Source organism: Tiliqua scincoides, chromosome 7 (genome assembly GCF_035046505.1).
Source record: "Tiliqua scincoides isolate rTilSci1 chromosome 7, rTilSci1.hap2, whole genome shotgun sequence".
NCBI lineage: Eukaryota > Metazoa > Chordata > Lepidosauria > Squamata > Scincidae > Tiliqua > Tiliqua scincoides.
This window is the reverse complement of record NC_089827.1, coordinates 19,632,618-19,652,060: the sequence shown is the minus strand read 5'-3', so window position 1 is coordinate 19,652,060 and position 19,443 is coordinate 19,632,618. Positions and strand designations below refer to the sequence as shown.

Here is a 19,443-nt window from a genome sequence, read left to right as displayed (position 1 = left end):
ACAGGATGTAGTGGTGGCATCCGCCCTCGACGCCTCAAATCAGGAGGTGGCCCCCACCCATCCAAGTTCTGCTGGAGTTTGCCAGTCGCAGAGTCTCTGATGGGGCAATGAATAACAACGACTCTTCTGCCTGGTGGAGCCCGAGCCTTTCCAAGCGCGATCGGGCGCCAGGACCGTCGGAAGCGGTTCAAACGCACTTGGCTCTTCCAATCCCATCGCTCGCGGTGTCTACACGGCTGGGGGAGCCAATCCGGCTTGGCGAGGTGGGCGGAGGCGGCGGAGCAGATGCCCGGGGAGGGTCGAGGGAGCGCTCAGAGCGCTGGTCTGCCACCGCTGACGCTCCAGCTCTCCAACTTCACGCGTAGGATGCTCGGCGGCGGGCGAGGCGAAGGCATCCCCTCCCGGCCCCGACTGTTCCCGGGGCCCTGCCATGTGTCGAGGGAGGCAGCATCTTCTGCAGCCCCGGTAAGACTCAGGGCGCGCTGGCTGGCTGGCTGGCTTTCCCCCAAGCCATCCAACCCTACATCCTTGCGGGGGGGGGGGAGCGTTCACACGCCCTGGGCAGCGCAGGATCGTGCCTGCTCTGTTGCCATCCTCCACGTGATCATTTGGAAGCGAGTTCCCACGATCCTCGTTGACGCGTGTCCGGCGAGCCCCCACGATCCATGTAGACACGTGTCCAGTATGGGAAAAACCTGCTGGATCCGCTACTTGGAAGGGAAACTCCCTGTTGACGTGAAATGATGAATGAAGGCAGATCCCCAAGGACGGGGAAGGAGATGCCCGGGGACCAGCAGCAGCAGCAGCCCCCAGAAGAGCATCATTGGAGCAAACTCCGGAGGCTGGGGGGGGGTTGCCCGTGAATCGGAGCAGTGGCGTAGCTAGAGGGGGTGCAAAGCACTAAGTTTTGCAGGGAGCCTCACCACGGCGTGCAAGTGCCCCCCCTTCCTCTCTACATTCGCCTCTGTTTTGCTCCCCCGCCCAGAATGGCTCCAAGGGGAGGGGGCGCTTGCGCACCACAGTGAAGCTCCCTGCAAAACTAAGTGCTTTGCACCCCCTCTGGCTACACCACTGATGTACAGTCAGAGAGATGTACAGTCCTCCCCCCCCCCAAAAAAAATCACAGCCTCCGAGAACAGAATGGTCTTTCCTCTAACATGAGGTGACCACCATCCTCTCCCCCCCCCCCCATCACTGGGCTTTTGAAACTGTGATGTACAGTGGCTCACTTGCCAACCAAGGTAGCCTTGGGCTTCCAGCTTCTAAAGGCATGTGGGAGAATGAATGATATGGAAAAATGCATGGAGGAAGCGATGGGGGGGGGAGAAAGTAATCAAGGACAGCTGTCAATTACTGCACTCCCCAGAGAATTAAGAGGAGGAACAGGCTGGCTAGAGGTTGAAGTGGGCCTGAGAAGAAATGCAGGTCAACTGCCCCAGTGCTGAAGGGGGAACCGGAAAAGGAAGAATGGCAAAAGTGGAACTCAGCAGACCATGAGAACCCTGGCTGGGTGGCAAGAGAATCAGGAAGTGATGCATGGCTAGGCCAGCCGTTTGCTCACTAATTGGGAGGCGGTGGAACACCAGCCATCTCCAGTCCCATGGAGATGGGCGAATGGTGGGATGTCACCATGAGATGGTTAAAAAGCCTTTGGGCAGGCTATGGGATGAACTTTAGTTGACAGGAAGTTGCACAAAGGTTATGACAGATGGATACTGTTGCTCCAGAGCAAAATGGAGAAATGTATCAGTGGCATAGCTAAAGGGGGCAAAGTATTAAGTTTTGCATGGAGCCACACCATAACATGCAAGCGGCCCTTCCCCCTACCCTTTGGAGCCATTCCAGGAGGTGGGAGCAAAATGGAGGCACTTGCTGACTCCAAAGGGGGAAGGGGCTGCTTGCACACTGCGTTGAGGCTCCCTGCAAAACTTAGTGCTTTGTGCCCCTCTAGCTGTGTCACTGAAATGTATCCAGCTTGAATGCAGACAAATGTCAGAATCCGTGTGTGATTTTGAATGCAGTCTCTTTTCTTGTGCATAGACAGGAGTGCATCTTATTCAGAAAGTCAGGGCGAAGAACCATGCCAGTAAAACGCTGGCATCAAAACAAATAACTCCTATCTGCAAGTGTTGATGTGATACCTGCTTACATGGTAACACTGTGTAAACAATGACATCAAAATGACCTGGAAAGATACTAGAGTAAATGCAGCCCTCTATAAAATGTCCTGTAAGGTCTCCATTGATGAAATTTTTTTGCAATGTGTGTGATGACCCAGATGTAAGTAAAATGCAGAGATGTTTAATTAATCTAGCAAACTGGAGGTGCACCTGTGAACTAAACTATAGATTAATGACTTACTGCTCCAGTCCCAAGTAAGCACATTTACTCAGAAGTCAGTCCCATCAGTTGCAGTGGACTTTATGCTCAGGTATTCAGCAGGTTTAAGTTGCAGCCTAAAGGTGTCATCTCACGATCAGATTTGCCTTTTGATGAATTGGTAGCATTGATGTTTCAAAACACATTGCCATGCACAAACCTACCAATTCCTTCCTTGTGCCAGATGGAGAACCATACATATTACATTCTTCCTATTTTTTTTCCAAAGCTAGCGGGTGTTCCTTTTTTTCCTTTCTGGGTGAAATGACTATAGCTGTTGTTCTAGTAATATGAACTAAAAGCAATTGAACCTGACAGCATTTCAGTTGAAATCACTGTCAATATGTTGCTTATATCCAGATCTTCCATAATACTGGGATAAAAAAATATTCTAGTTGTCCGTTCCCAGAATACTGAGAATATAACATACTATCTTACCTTCTAACAATGAGTGATAGTATTTTGTCTATTAAATTGCAAGTTTTCTCATGCCTAGAAGCAACTACATCCTTAAATATTCTCACAACCTGCAGATAGACATAAATGTAATAGTTTAATTGCTTAAAAAGCAGATGGCTCATTAACTAATTCATTTGTAATCAGTCGGCTAACCCTATATTAAACCAATATTAAGATTCCAGGGCTAGGGGAAAAAAAATATCAGATTCTTGTGTGCTTTAGCATCAGTTTTCCATCTGACTGAGCAAGCAGACACCTGGGATCTTTTTTCCATTCCTGATGATCACATCAGCATTCAGTTTCTACATCAAGTGAAATGAATTTTGACAGCTGGAGAATTACCACAGTTATTTTTTTTTCCTCAGCATGCTAAAATGTATATTTTCTATGTATAGAGTCCTTACCTTCTATTTTTAGAAGAATTTATAATGTGGAATTTACAGTGGAATGTATGGTGCATGTGCTGCACAGATCCACTGGCCCTAGCCTAGACCTATGTCACGGTCTTCCTATGTGCATAGTTCTATATGTGCCTTCCTCTTTGACAGTAAACCCCATTCTTTGAAAATGCATGTATCAGCAAGCTTCCAAATTCTCTTCTCCACCAGGGAGGGAGGGTGGGATGAGATCCACTGGTTGGCAATCTTCAGTCTCGAAAGACTATGGTATAAGCCTACAGCACTCAGTATTCCCAGGCAGTCTCCCATCCAAGTACTAACCAGGCCTGACCCTGCTTAGCTTCCGAGATCAGATGAGATCGGGCATACCACCTTAAAGAGGTACATGGGACTGCATGTTGGGTTCTTGACAGTATATCAGGATCCACACCCACAGCACCCATGTAGACTTCTGGTGCACTGAGAAACTGCTGCCATATATGCATTTATAATCATGGGACAGGCTGCATGTGCTAAACATTAGAAGGAACTTCTGGGCTCAGATCTTTTAACCTGCTGCAGAATATTTAGAACCACTTGAAAAGAGAAAAAAAAAAGTGTTTTTGAAATATAGTGAAAATGTGTGAGCATTGCCTGGAAAACCTTGGAGGGCTCAGTGGTTCAGCCCTCCCAGAAAGTGGCTCTTATTTCATGATACATGTATTGCCCCATTTCAAGCCCCTGCCTCCAAAATAGACCTGAGCTGTTAAGCTGTTTTGACTTTCTGCTAAGTAAACAGCTGCTAAGCTGTTTTTACTTTCTTTATAGTCACTGCTCCGTTCTTGGCAAAATATTTCAGATAACACAAAATAATGAACTGGGACAAAAATGTAGCATGTTCATGGAGAGACGGGGAGAGAGAGGATTGCAAACAATTTTATCCTGAGTATGAAATGAGAGTTTTTGTAGACATGGGATTTGTAATGTTTTAGCATAGATAACAACAGAAACAATCACAGTCTCAAAGTAAGCACTTTTAAGCCCCATGGACTTCATGCTCTGGAGATCTGAGCATACGATTAACTGTGCAATCCAGTGCATCTCTACTCAGGAAGAAGTCCCGTTGAGTAAAGTGGGAATGCCATGTAAGTGTGTACAGGATTGCAGTCAACGTTCATTGAAATGGGTGGACTGAAGCAGTTTACTTAACTTTCTCCGGGTCATGCTTAGTCTTGGAATGTATTCCAAATGCTTTATTAATCCTCATTGCTTTCTTTTGCAATCGTGTATCCTTCTTGGATACAAACAGTATTCCAGCAGAGGCTGATGTAGGGTGCAATTATGTGCAATTCTCCTGTTAACTTAATCTCTTGCATTCAATGAATTTGTCAAACCTGCTTTTCCCTCCTGTATCAAAATCTTTTGGTAGCTTGATTTATTTAAGCCTCTGCTTTTGGGATTATGTTATATCATGATGGACGTGTGCTCTTCCATCTCCTGTTTCTTTTCTTGTTTGGTTTTCAGTGCATTCAAAATGTACATATTCATTTTGATCTTTTTATCTTACCAGAATATGCAACACCATAGGGAATATTTTAATAAGAAATACATACAGTAGTTGTATTTAGTATCACTCCATAAAATGATTAAATGATGCTTGTTAACTCCTGTTTCTTGAAACCCACTCTTTTGAAAATTATCTCCATATGGTATTAATTTAAAGCTGAACAGCATTGCTTACCAATTATAAATGCAAAATCTCCACGTGCAATTCTAGCTTTTATAAGGGCCACGGATACGACATTCCCAATATCTTATTGATACAATGCCTGTCCGATAATGTGTTTCAGTTTAGGCATCTTAAACTTGAAGATTGTCTCAATACCCAATACAAACAGAGGTCCAACAATTTCCCTGTATCCTTTTAAAAGTTCAAGTGTAAACAGAACGAAGTAACATGAAAAATAATAAGAATTAAGAATATTTATATATTGCTTTTTAACAAAAGTGATTTACAGAGAAAATCAAATAAATAAATGGCTCCCTGTTCCTAAAGGGCTCACAATCTAAAACGATGTGGAAGAACACTAGCACTAGAAAAGACACTGTGGTTAAAATAATTTTTGTCACCGAGTTTTAAATTATCAGTATCAACTCATGAACCCACAATGCAACTCTGCCCCTGCAATAGGGACTTCAAGGACAAAACACCCTTCACAGGTATACCAGAGGAAGAGGACACCACGCCTCTAAGTAGAACTTCTGCACATCTTCCATTCATGCTCCCTGCAAGAATATAGTTGGGCTTGCACTGCACTCAAAACACCCATAGCAAAAATGTCTCCTGCTCTCTATGAACCACCCTAATTCAGCAAGTCACAGGACATTTGCAATAAAGGGACTCTTACTGGCCATGAACTCTTAAATGCAGGTATGCTCCCACCAAGGTAAAGGCACTGACAAGCACATTGCCTTTTGTTGGTGAAAACCAGGCTCTGCACATCATCTACTGCCTCTTGCCATCCAAAAACTCATGCTCTATTCTTCCTTGCAGGGTGAGAGTCAGTTTGCACGGAACAGGACACGCTGCAGACACAGTTCCAGCACAGTTCCCTATGTTGGATGGGTGAGTGTTATTCATGACTGTATTGTCTCCAGCAACAGGTGAATGTCCAGACATGAAATTGGAAGACGTATCAGTAGGAAAGAGGGGAGTTTAGCTGGGGCATGAAAGAATGGAAGGGTATCTAAGTGATGGCTTTCATTGCTAGGTACCGGTGACCCCAATGAGCACCAAATCGCAGGTTGTTGCAGCATCTCCTCTTGACTCAGCATCACTCTTATTTTTCTCCTATTCCATTGAAAGCCACTCAAGATGCATGGAGACAAGGATGTTCCTCACCACCAGTGCCCTAGCAAAGCCTACAATAGCATTGATCAGTACAAATTTGGCTTGTGTGTAGGGTTCACACAGATGCATTCATGTGCCACAAATGCACATTTCCAGAGTTGAGCTGGGTATTAGTTCCATTTCACTTCAGCCTGTTTTCAGGAAGGGCCGTATTATGGGTGTGAGGATCAAGGCATTTACAGCCATCATACCCCTCTAGGCCCAGTTTAGCTACTGGAGAACCAGTGATAATGTCAGCTCAATCTCCCCCTGATCCTTCTCCCCCACTACAAGTTACTGTAATAAACTACTAGTGTAATAAACAACAAAGATTACGGGGGGGGGGGGTGTATGAAAAGGAGAGGGGGAATGGTTAACTAGTACTGGTGGGAGCATAACTAGCAGTTACAGGCAATCAGTCAAGGGAACATGGGGGTGATGTTGCTTGATGAATGAAGGGGCAATGGGCAAAATGAAATGCATCTAGGATGCTAATTACCTGGACATGGTTACGTGTGGGAGATGGTTAAACAAATTGTCTAAGTATCAAAATGTGTCTGTTCAGATTGTTTTTTGCTTTTAAAATACTGTCTTCTTCCACCTAAGACAGTGTTTCCAAACCAGTAGTACAGGTACCACCAGTGGTAGTTGAGGTGGTGTTTGGTGGTACTTGTAGGCAGGGCCTCCAAGAGGAATTCTGTCAGGGGGTACAAAGTTTCTTAAGGGCCCTTTCCCAAAGAGGGAAACAGTGTGTGGGGGGGGCATTGGGGTGGGCACCACTTCTGCAGCAGCTGTAACCCTGCAGCTGTGTCCCTGAGCTCCCATCCACCCCTTCATTGTAAGCAAATCCACAAGCCAAAGAGCTGCCTCCCAGATGCGGCACTGTTAAGGAATGTATGCATTCCTGGGCCTGGTGCGTGTGGCTTCTGGCAGTAGTTGCTGCCATGTGCCACCTGTGTGGGCAGTGAGTCTGGGTGAGAGTGGAAAATGTAAGATCCCAGGAAATTTCTGGGCCCCCTCCTCTGGCTCCTGGGTCCCCTTTCTGATCCTGGGCCCAGGTACAAATTACCCCCTTTACCCCCTCTCCTAGGCCCAGCTTGCAGGACCCTGGACACCTGCCGCCTAGCAACAAGACCTGGAATGTGACACAAATAGTGGTAGGAGACTAGCTTCAGTGGGCTGAGCTCCAAAGCATGTTTTTCTGCTCTTGAAAAAGCCCTTCTGTCCACCCTGAGCCTTTTACTGGTGTTTGTAGCATCATATCTGGCCTCCCAACTCAAAAGTAACTGGCAATGATATCACCAGTTGCTTCCAATGGCATTTTGGATAGGTGAACCATGTGAAGCGGTATGGCAGAGAACAAACCTTGAGAAACATACATTTCTAAATTTAGTGCAACCCTGCATTGGCATCTTTCAGTCTTGGAAGACTATGGTATGAATGGTGGTTCTGGAACAGAATGTCCTCTCCAGAGCGTGAAGCCTGGGAAAAGTAGATATGGAGGATAGACTGTTTCCCATGCAGCAAATCTCCCCTCTCCCACATCGCTGAAATGGTCCAATGGAAAGGCAGAAGCCAATACGGTTGGTTCCAGCGGCGTCGCAGGAGTTGCCAGAATGTGACTGTGTTCAGCCATGAACTGCCTCAAGGACTCCAGTTCCGGATTTTGCCTCAAGGTTGGCAATTTCCTGGCAAATTTCCTGGGATCTTACATTTTCCAATCTCACCCAGACTCACTGCCCACACGGGATGCACATGGCACATGGCAGCAACTATTGCCAGAAGCCACATGTACCAGGCCCAGGAATGCATACATTCCTTATCATCCGGGAGGAAGCTGGCCTGCTCCAGGAGCTCTTTGGCTTGTGGATCTGCTTACAGTGAAGGAGTGGATGGGAGCTCAGGGACACAGCTGCAGGGTTACAGCTGCTGCAGAAGTGGTGCCCACCCCCAATGCCCCCCCACTCTGTTTCCCTTTTAGTGAATTTTAGTGCAATTTTAGTGCAAAGCAGTTGCCTATAGCTATTCTTTTTATTTATTCGTCATAGACTTGGAATCATATTTTTTTTTCTCATCTAAATCAAATAAAAACAAATATGTGGCTGGATGTTGTTCACTGCATAGCTCCAATGGTTGTTTGATAACCAATTTCATCATATGGTAGAGTGTATCTCCTTCTTTGATAGTTCACTGACATTTTGTTTAATACTTTAATATCCCTATATAGGACTGTGGAAAAGAGTAGAGCTTTGTCAAACAATGCTACCCTATTTGCATAATCCTTACAGCTATCCAGATTTCAAAACCCAGCCCAGCAGGTAGGATGGAATAAGAATGAATGAAAAGGCATTCCTGCCCAATTTTGCTCCAGGGTTGGGCCATTCCATGCAATCCCAAATCCACTTAATGCAAATCAGTGGGTATATAGAAAGCAAGGGGTACTGAAGGAAAATGCTCAGAGAGCTTCAGAATGTGACAAAGAGTGAAAAAAGAGAACACCCACCCACTATATAGTAAATAATACAGGTTGAAAGATTATAGCCCAAATCCTAACCCACTTTCCAGCACTGGCACAGCTGTTCCAATGGGACGTGTACTGCATCCTGCAGTGGGGGGGCAGTCATGGAGGCCTCCTCAAAGTAAGGGAATGTTTATTTCCTTACCTAGGAACTGCATTGCCTTTATGTCAGTGCTGGGTTAGGATTGCGCCCTATGTCACTTGCATTTTATTTAACTAGAAATTTCAGTATGAAAACCCTCTCTGTTTTACGATCCTTTTAAAAGATAATAAATAAACCAGCCCCTGTTAGATGATGCTTTTATATCCATGTGCTGTTTTGTAGATTGTGAGCCTTATTGGGACAGGGAGCCATTAGTTATTTGATTTTTCTCTGTAAACCGCTTTGTGAACTTTTTGTTGAAAAGCGGTATATAAATACTGTTAATAATAAAAGTTCCAAACAACACAGTCCTGGAACGTGCTGGAATCCGTAGCATGTATGCACTGCTGAAACAGAGACACCTGCGTTGGCTCGGTCATGTCGTGAGAATGGATGATGGGCGGATCCCAAAGGATCGCCTCTATGGAGAACTCGTGCAAGGAAAGCGCCCTACAGGTAGACCGCAGCTGTGATACAAGGATATCTGCAAGAGGGATCTGAAGGCCTTAGGAGTGGACCTCAACAAGTGGGAAACCCTGGCCTCTGAGCGGCCCGCTTGGAGGCAGGCTGTGCAGCATGGCCTTTCCCAGTTTGAAGAGACACTTGGCCAACAGTCTGAGGCTAAGAGGCAAAGAAGGAAGGCCCATAGCCAGGGAGACAGACCAGGGACAGACTGCACTTGTGTGGAAGGGATTGTCACTCCCGAATTGGCCTTTTCAGCCACACTAGACGCTGTTCCAGAACCATCTTTCAGAGCGCGATACCATAGTCTTTCGAGACTGAAGGTTGCCAGCTAATAATAATAATAATCTTCCTTAGTCATGTACTATAGGAGCCGTTATCCAAGAGATCAAGCTGTCTTTTATGAAAACCGTTTTGGAAAAAAAATTGGTTTGGTTGTAACACCTCCAGTCTTTATCTCCCCACCCTTGCAATAAAAGAACTGCCTGCTGGAAATGCTCCTCGTACGCATGATTCAGCTACTCGTAGTCTCCCAATAAAGCAAAGAAAATAAGTCATAATATTCCTGATTCTTTTTCAATGGCAGCTCAAGCAAATAACATTTTATTGAGGGGGGGGGAACCCTTGCAGAAAGCTTTCACGTTTCCTATGATCGTCGCAAGTACAAATGCAAGGACTTTCAAAAGAATAAGCTTTATTTTAATATTATCAACATATTATTTTATGCGTATAAAAATTATATATTTTAGTATTTTAAATACAGCTTTTCCTGATTTTTTTTTATAACCTTTGAAAATTAACCTTCCAGTAAAAAATCAAAATATACCAATTGTATAACTGAGCAAGGAATTTCACAATGGCAGCTTCGTTTGCATTATGAATAAGGACAAAGACTCCAAGACCCCAATCCTGAGGGCTTAGAGTCCTGGCACTCTTGCTCAGCGGCAGCGCTGGGTGTTGCAGATGTGCCATAAAGCACATCCATGGCACCTGCAGAGGAGGGGCTGCTGGCTCAAGGCAAGCACCAGTTGGTATCGAGCCTCAGCATTGCGCAGGTCGATTGGTGGTGCTACTGCAATACTGAAAATACCGGTGGTATTTTCATGGCGTGGGGAGTGGATGGAATGGGGCACAGGAAGGGGAGGATCAAGCCCAGAAGCAGGGCATAGATTATGGCAGGCTCTACCACTGTATCCTAGCCTTTCTCCAGGCCTGGGCAGCCCAGTGCAGGTCTCAGATCTGCGCCCACTCAAATGCGGGTGCAGAGTGGAGGAGACCCATTGCCACCAGCTGCTGCCTATCCTGGGTAAGGGAGCAAACGCTCCCTTCTCCCGAGGAGACCTCCGGCTGTATCCTGGCACCCATATGATCTGGTGGTCACCATTTTGGTGCCACTGGAGCCGTGGGTGTTGGGAACCATAGGACTGGGCTACAAGTTATTAAGTGAAAAGAGAGTTAGACATATGTATTTCAATTCAGATGTCAGTGTCAGTGTAATTCAGCTGATAAAATATATAACGCTACTTATTAATTAAAACATATCAGGACAATTCAGAACCTATGGAAATTGTAAGCCTTCCATGTCAACTGTCAAATATCTTGGAAGAAAATGATGAAAGGAAAGCAATAAACACTCCCAGCATCTTTTCATCTCGGATAAAAGGCCAGTATGTAAAAGCAAGACTGCTTTTTTGCTCTTTTCCAATTTATTTCATGATACCTTGAATTTGAACATTATTATTGAGACTAGAAATTTTAGGGCCCAATCCTATCCAACTGTCATGGCTGTTACAGCTATGCCAATGAGGTACATGTTGCATGCTGTGGTGGAAGAGGGGAATCATGGAGGCCTCCTCAAGTTAAGGGAATATTTGTCCCTTAACTTATATCTTAACTAATATCAGCACTGGAAAGTTGAATAGGATTGGGTGCTAATTAGTTATATTTTGATTTTTAAACGGTTGAAACTGCAATTAATTGAAAAAAGGAACGTTTTAGTGTTTGCAGCTTCCAGCATCAAGGCTTTGAACATTTAAAGGCAGTATTGAAAGTTTGCAATTAATGTTTGTCATGAACGATAAAAGTTTGTCGTTTTGACAAAATGTCATTTAAATGAAGAGCAAAATTACATTTGAAATGTGAATGTGACATTTTGGGGGAAAAAACTGGTAATCTATACACAGGAAAGGATTCAGATCAGAATGTTGATAGAACAGTTGCACTCGGCTTCACAAATCTAAGGCAGGCCATGGCTGCTAATCTGTCCAACTGTATTGCTTTCCCCGGTTTTTCTGTATTTTCATTTTTTTTCTGTTGGAGTCTGAAAAGCCCTTGGAAATCTACAGTCTTATACTTACGCAAATTGAAGATGCATTGAACAATGCTTGTGGGTATTGCCATAGGCTAAGGGAGAAATCTGCCAACGCAGGCAGCTGTGTCCCAGAAAGCCTTGGGCATATGTGGGTGTTTGTGCCTCCAATGTGTGACACCCTCTGACCAGTCAGGAGAAGCCTCAGGAGACTGTACACAGCTGTGCAGTGACTCAGTCTAGGAATAGCTGAGATTTGATGGAAGTGAAGGGAAATTTCAACAGAGCACAAGTATTTGTGCACAAGGATATGCACGGAATTGGGGGAAGAAAAAACAATCTAGCCTGCTGTCCTAATTAGATGTCTTTTGCTGCTAACTACATAGCACTTCAATGTCAACTGAAGCCCTGGCTGAAGAGATTCCCGAAACATTTCAGATAACAGAGCTCTGAATGATAACAGACCAAAGCAAATGTGTATATATGCCTTGAGAGGTGTTTGGAGGTCCAAAATAAGTTTGTTATAATGAAATAAATGTAAATTGCAAAATGTAGGAGGCCTCCTTGTAGGAGGAGGTTTTGTTTTGCACTGTCTCTGTAAAGGATGAAGACTGTTACCTACACAGGACTTCTCTTATGCTGTCTCTTAATGACTCTACAAGTTGCTAGGCAATGGGAAAACGGAACCAGTCGGTGCTATGTTAGCTATGTAGCTGAATGTGGCACTTGACATTGCAGGCATGCTTTCCGAGGAAGCCACTCAAAGACTTATGAAGTGATGAGGCATTTCATTTTTCTTAGGGAGGAGGTAAGAACATAAGAACAGCCCCACTGGATCAGGCCATAGGCCCATCTAGTCCAGCTTCCTGTATCTCACAGTGGCCCACCAAATGCCCTAGGAAGTACACCAGATAACAAGAGACCTGCATCCTGGTGCCCTCCCTTGCAACTGGCACACAGCCCATTTCTAAAATCAGGAGGTTGCACATACACATCATGGCTTGTAACCCGTAATGGATTTTTCCTCCAGAAACTTGTCCAATCCCCTTTTAAAGGCGTCCAGGCCAGATGCCATCACCACATCCTGTGGCAAGGAGTTCCACAGACCAATCACATGCTGAACAAAGAAATATTTTCTTTTGACTGTCCTAACTCTCCCAACACTCAATTTTAGTGGATGCTCCCTGGTTCTGGTGTTATATGAGAGTGTAAAGAGCATCTCCCTATGCACTTTATCTTTCCCATGCATAATTTTGTTTGTCTCAATCATGTCCCCCTTCAGGAGTCTCTTTTCTAGGCTGAAGAGACCCATAGCCTTTCCTTATAAGGAAGGTGCCCCAGCCCAGTAATCATCTTAGTCGCTCTCTTTTGCACTGTTTCCTATGAGGTATTCTCATAACCATGCATTTTGTTACCTCTTTATTTCTGAGGAGACTGAGGGCCCAATCCTATCCAATTTTCCAGTGCCGGTGCAAAGCAAAAGTGTATCTGGAATATCTCCAAAGGTTTGGGAGAAGGGCCACTTACATGGCACATTGAGGCACCTGCAAAATTTAGTACTGCACCCTTCCCCCCCCCCCAGGAATGCTACTGCTCCCTACATAGAGGGGCATGTATTCATTTCAGTGTGAATGAAAAACAGGTCTCAATTGATCCTGTTTGGGTCCTTTTTCATTCATTACAAAACAAATGGGACAAGTTACTGGATGAACCAAACTGTGTGCATCCCATTCAGTCCATTTGGTAGCTCTTTCATTTTCTTAACTGGGGTTGGGGGAAGCTTTTCTTGATAGCCTAGGCCTTTTATTTTATTTTTTTAAAACAAGTATTTTAATTTTCCACTTTACTTTTTTTTGAAATATAGTATTTGATCTACTCAGTGACTGGAAATATAATAGCACAGACTGATACTTGGCACCTGGTTTTTAGTTACAGAACACTGTGTACTTGAGTCCAAGGTTGATTTCGGCCACAGATCTTTGTAAAACAGAGGTGGAAAATGACAGATCTGTAGCATTAGAATTTCCAGGTAGGTGGAGAAAATAATTGGAAGTAAATTCAAATCGGGAAATCTCAGTGTAGAAATCATTTTGTTTTATAACAATTAGGACTAATTCACTAAGGACGCAATCCTAACTGACTTTCTAGCACTGACACAGCTGTGCCAATGTGGTGTGCACTGCATCTTGCAGTGGGGAGGCAATCAAGGGGGCCTGCTCAGGGTAGGGGCATGTTTGTTATCTTACCTTGGGGCTGCATTGCGGCTAGGTCAGTGCTGGAAAGTTGGTTAGGATTGTGCCCTAAAATGGTTACGTGGTTCTTGAGACTGGTTCTGGGGTTGGCCAGTCTGATATTATCTTGAGCGTCTGATCTTGGGCGTCAGTTTAATTTAATATCTGCTCTTGGGCATCAGTTTAATGTGCTCTGAAGCTACCTAGACCATCCTCCAAACGATTCTTAAGCATGCCACCATACAAAATTGTGTGCTTCTTAGGTGCTAATATTTGTGTTATCTTTCTTTTAACAGTGATTGCCGTAAAGCTGACTACATGTATAAAGCGTGGCAAGGAGCAGTGGGGGACGGCTAAAACACAGTCATGTCTTCAGTGTGGCATCCCATTTCATCTCCAGATAGCATTCGTAAGGTGAACTGCAAGAAACTGGTATGCCTCTTGGTCTTCGCTATCAGCGTATGCTGCGGTGTCTCTGGAATGTGTCCTGCTGCTTGCATCTGTGCTAGTGACATTGTGAGCTGCACTGGCAAAAACCTCTCCAGGGTACCATCAACGCTGTTCAAGCACATCAAAAGGCTGGACCTCAGTCACAACCGAATTGGGGTGCTGGATCATGACTGGATGCCCATCGTGCTCGAAAAACTGAACACCCTCATTGTCAGCCATAACAGTATCATTAGTATTTCGACTGGGAGCTTTTCCGTCATTTCAAACGTCAGGTACTTAGACTTATCCTCCAACAACTTAAAGTCACTGGGTAGTCCTGTCTTTCAGGAACTGCGAGTGCTGGAAGTTCTCCTGCTTTATAACAATCATATTGCTCAGATTGATTCTGCTGCCTTTGGAGGAATCTACAAATTGCAGAAGCTGTATTTGAGCTACAATGCTCTCTCGCAGTTCCCAATAGAACTGTACATTGGGAAACATAAACTGTCAGAACTTGTGCTCTTAGACATTTCTTACAATCGCATTCGCTCGATACCCATTCAGTTCATAAGCTTAGTGCCAGCCAAACATCTTAGTGGAATTTATCTTCATGGGAATCCCTTTTATTGTGACTGCACTCTTTACTCCATTCTGAGCTTCTGGTATCTCAGACACTTCAGCTCAGTGGAGGATTTCAAGACTGAATACACCTGTGTGTTGCGGTCAGACCACAAAAGCCCCCATAAACTACCTTTACTGCAAGACAACTCTTTGAATTGCTCCGAGAGCACCATCAATGGCTCTTTCCATGCACTGGGGTTTGTTCACGAAGCCCAGGTTGGAGAGAGGCTCATTGTACACTGTGACACAAAGATCAGTGATCCAGGTACAAACTTTGTTTGGATTAGCCCAGACAATCAGTTTCTGGAGCCGGACAAAACCACTGAACATTTTAGAGTGTTTCACAATGGGAGTCTGGAGATTGAGGAGGCCCAGTATGAAGACACGGGGCTTTATTCCTGCATTGCAATAAACAAGAAAAGACTCTTAAATGAAACCATAGAGGTGAGGATCAATGTGAGCAATTTCACCGTGGACAGGTTTCAGTCGCACGAAACGTTCAACACAGCTTTCACCACCCTCGCAGCTTGTGTAGCCAGTATTATCTTGGTACTTCTTTATCTCTACCTGACTCCCTGCCCTTGTCGGTGTAAGTCAAAGGGAAGGAAAAGGAAGCTCAACCAAAGTAACACTCATGCATCCATATTAACCTCCAATCCACCTGTGGAATTTCCAGCGGATGAGAAGAAAGCCAGCACGGGCAAAAGGGTCGTGTTCCTTGAACCTGTGAAGGAGCCAAAGCCAGGACAGAACGGGAAAGTACTGATGTTTCCAAATGAGAACATCATTGCTGAAAGTATCTTAAAAACGCCCCGAATAAAATCGGACTCTGATTCCATGAACTCTGTTTTCTCGGACACACCATTCATGCCGCCCTCTTAGTGTGCTGCTTATATTCCATTTGCACCATTAACTGCCCTGCCTTTGGCCTGCATTTTTTTTAAAAGGGAGACTTTTAAAAATATCTGGAAAGTGGCTGAGTTCTTCTTCTTGAGCTGGGAGGAGGGACATGCCATGGATATATATGCCGGGACTAAAGCCGGGGAAGAGCACTCTGCTACATGGTTTTTGTAGGTCACTGTTGTAAAGAGGTCACATTATGCCATATGCTGCTGTCAGTTTAATCTTTGCGCTGAAAATAATTACGGTACAGTCTGATGGGACATGCTCTGTATTGCCACCGTTCACTTTGATGGAGCGTGCCTAGGAGAACTCCCCATCAGGTCAGTCCTTTGGCTTCTTGTCTGTGTTGAACTGGCATCACCATAATATCAGGGAACAGAACCACAATAGGCGTGCCTCCTATTGCTTAGGAAAGAGAGAGAGAAATAGCCATTTATTGAACTTCTGGTTTCTTCCTTGAGGCGCTGAGCGCAGAAAGAAACAAATGAAGTTATACAAACCAGAATATCCCCAAATGGGTTTTTACAGTAATTAGGAGAAGGGTTTGTTTTTGCCCTTTTTGTTTACTGGGGTTTTCATAGCAAGAAACAGAATGTATGATTATATGACAACTTTAACTGAATGAAAACAATGGCAGAAAACAGTCTGCCCAAGCTTGTGATGACAACATAAACCACTTCAGCTTCAGGTGCTTGTATTCCAAGAGGGGGGTAACCTTCGATCCCACCAAGAGACCTGATACAGAGCAGTGCTCGACAGGTATTAATTTTCTCATTAGTGCACAGTCCTGGGAAGGCCGCACCTGTGGAATGTCGGTTTTTCTCATTGTTCTTAAAGGGACCACAGCCATGTTGCTTCTGGAATATGGCCACTTTGGCCTACCTATTTGAACTTAAATATGGATCAGTAGCATAGCTGGGCTGCGGCTGGGGCGTCTGTTGCCCACCCACAGCGGAGTGGTGACTTACTGCGTTTTCTATGAGGGGGATGTGACAGCGCCTATCTTTTGGTGCACAGAAGCACCACTAAGTGGGTCCTCCCACCCGCCTTGGCTCCTGTAGGGCTCCAAATACTTTTGGAGCCAGAACCATGCATGCATAGAGGAGGGGGTATCTGCAGAGTCACAGAAGGTGATGCGGTGATGCAAGGGCATCATTACATCACCCAGCCCTGGCTTCTCCCCATACCCACCCCAGCTACGCTGCTGGTATGGACTTGGGTGATTTGTGGCTTGAGCAGAAATTATCTTAGAATAGAAAAACAGAATTAGTTTTGTAAACCAAGTAACCAGGATTTGTGCAATTTAGGATGTTTTGAATCAGGGCTACTGCACTTTGAACACTTTTGCGGACCTTATGAGAGCCATAACAGAAAAAGTAGACTCCAGACTGAACATAGGAGGCACAGCCAGGCCTTTCCCATTATCAGCGATGAAGTTGGGGTTGGGGGAGTACATGGAAATGGGTGGACTTTGCCTTCTCTAGCTGACAGTGGGGTCTGGCTGCATTCAGTTTGCTGGATTGCAGCCTTATTTAGAAGATTCAGGAGAATTCTGCTCTTTTTTTTCATTGTCGAATGTCTATACTGAAAGGCATCCATGTACAGTGATTTAATTACATTTGTGTTCCATGATTTGATAGAAAGGGGTATAAATTAAGTCCTTGTTTCCACGTTGAATGGTTCCAAAAATATTCCCTTCCTATTAAGAAGATTAGTGTTCTGTAGAATTAGGTATTTATGGCGAACATTTTCTTTCATTGGTTTTTGAGTAGTTTGCTTTACAAAATGAATTGCCAAAAGAGATGCTGTGTTGCCCTCATAAATCAAAGCTCCTTGGTGTCCTCTGTGTTGAACATGCTCTGATCAAACAGCTATACGTAGACGTAACTGCACACCAAATAGCTTGTGCCAGCAGAGTCGCAGATGTATCCTGTCCTTGGAAAATGGGAGTAGGTAGCCAGTCTGGCAGTGCTTTGTGCCATTTGCAATCATCTTGCAGAGGTTGCTGTCCACTATTAATCATGCAGTATTCTGTTTGCCAAGCTGGCTTCACAGTTCCTGTATGTTTGTTTGTTTGTTTATTTGAATGAAACTTAGATGAACTGTCTTCGAACCTTTCTGGATGAAAGGTTATGGAACATTGTGATACATCTGGGGTACATGTAACAATAACAAATGTGCATACTGGATGGCATCTTTTCATTAACCTGTGGCTGCTGCCTAAGTGTGACTCAATTCTATTCCAAGCTCAGTGTTTCACGAATGCACCAATCATTCATTTCAAGCCTTTACTGGCGAATACAGTAGTTCATATGATTGGGGGCATCCAGGCTGCATATGGATACTTCAGGATCGAATCTTTAATATCAACTCTCTGTGTTCCACTTAGACAAATTTCTGTTCTCTAGTTGCAGTTCTTTCTCTCTTGTGGCCTACATCATAGAGGTCTTACATTGATAACTGAGATTAAGAACTATTGTCACCTGCTCTGAGTTTGTGCAATAGGGCAACTTATAAATCTGCAGTAAATCCGTATCATTCTAAATCTCCCTGTTACTCTGCATTCAGTGTGAGCCTCTTGTTTCAACAATAAAGTTTTCTGAAATAACTTTTTGAACTGCAGTCTCTGGTTTGTTGAATAATCAAAAGATTAACTTGAGAGAAGCTGAAGCAGGTCATCAGTAATGGGGAAGGGGTCTCTTCTCTCTCTCCCTTTTCATCCTCAAGAATACTCAGTATATCACACCATGAAGATCTAAATAGACTGTGTAATTCAGTATGAAAGCACACACTAAATGCCGATCTTGAATGGAGTTGCTAGATTGGCAACCCAAAGATTCTTACGATGCAATCCTATGCTCACTTTACCTGGGAGTCACTCCAGTTGAACACAGTGAGACTTACTTCTGCATAGATATGCATTGGATTCCACTGTTAATTTATCTTTGAAACCAAAAGCAACTAGTGAGTCATGGGGCAGAGGCAGTACTCGCAGTGGTATAGTTGTAGGGGGTGGCACGGTAAATACTGCAGGCACCGCAATGCAGTGTGTAAGCAGACCTTACTTGCTGTTGGAGACATTCTGGGCAGCGATGACAATGTGCAGGTACACGCCAAACCAAATGACCTCTCCTGCGCATGGCTCCGACAGTGATTGGATGGGCCGCTTACATGGCATGTTGCGGCGCCTGTTGTACTTGCCACACCGCCCCTCCTGTAGCTATGGCACTGAGTACCTAGATGCTAAGCAACAACTCCGAATAAAGGGGGCCCTCATTTCCTCAGCAGCAGGTATCAAGAGGCAGGGGGAGGATGACTTAGCTACAAAAGACACGGCTAGCCAGACAGTAGCCAAGCACCTGCATGATATTGATTCAGCTTTCATCTACTGGAACAATCCAACACGGGTTATAAGCCATGATGTGTATGTGCAACCTCCTGATTTTAGAAATGGGCTATTTCAGAATGTCAGATGCAAGGGAGGGCACCAGGATGCAGGTCTCTTGCTGTCTTGTGTGCTCCCTGGGCATTTGGTGGGCCACTATGAGATACAGGAAGCTGGACTAGATGGTTCTATGACCTGATCCAGCGGGGCTGTTCTTGTGTTCTACTTCAGAGGCCACTAAATATCCATCAGTAAGAACACAGGGCCCACTCCCCCATGTTTAGTCACTACTCAGTAGTAGTGGCCGACTAACCTAACCTGTACCTCATTCATTGTGTT

At 44.6% G+C, this 19,443-nt stretch overlaps 1 protein-coding gene across 1 annotated transcript; it reads left to right on the top strand.

Moving 5' to 3' along the window:
- Positions 1–287: 287 nt before the first annotated feature.
- AMIGO2 (adhesion molecule with Ig like domain 2) lies at positions 288–18,327 on the top strand. Its single transcript, XM_066634369.1, has 3 exons — positions 288–465; positions 5,770–5,841; positions 14,063–18,327. The coding sequence occupies exon 3, from the start codon at positions 14,133–14,135 to the stop codon at positions 15,696–15,698; it is 1,566 nt and encodes a 521-aa protein (XP_066490466.1). The 5' UTR covers positions 288–465; positions 5,770–5,841; positions 14,063–14,132; the 3' UTR covers positions 15,699–18,327.
- The last annotated feature ends 1,116 nt before the right edge of the window (positions 18,328–19,443 follow it).

Coding starts and splice junctions, on each gene's coding strand:
- AMIGO2 (XM_066634369.1), top strand. CDS start 14,133: ATGTCTTCAGTGTGGCATCCCATTTCATCTCCAGATAGCATTCGTAAG.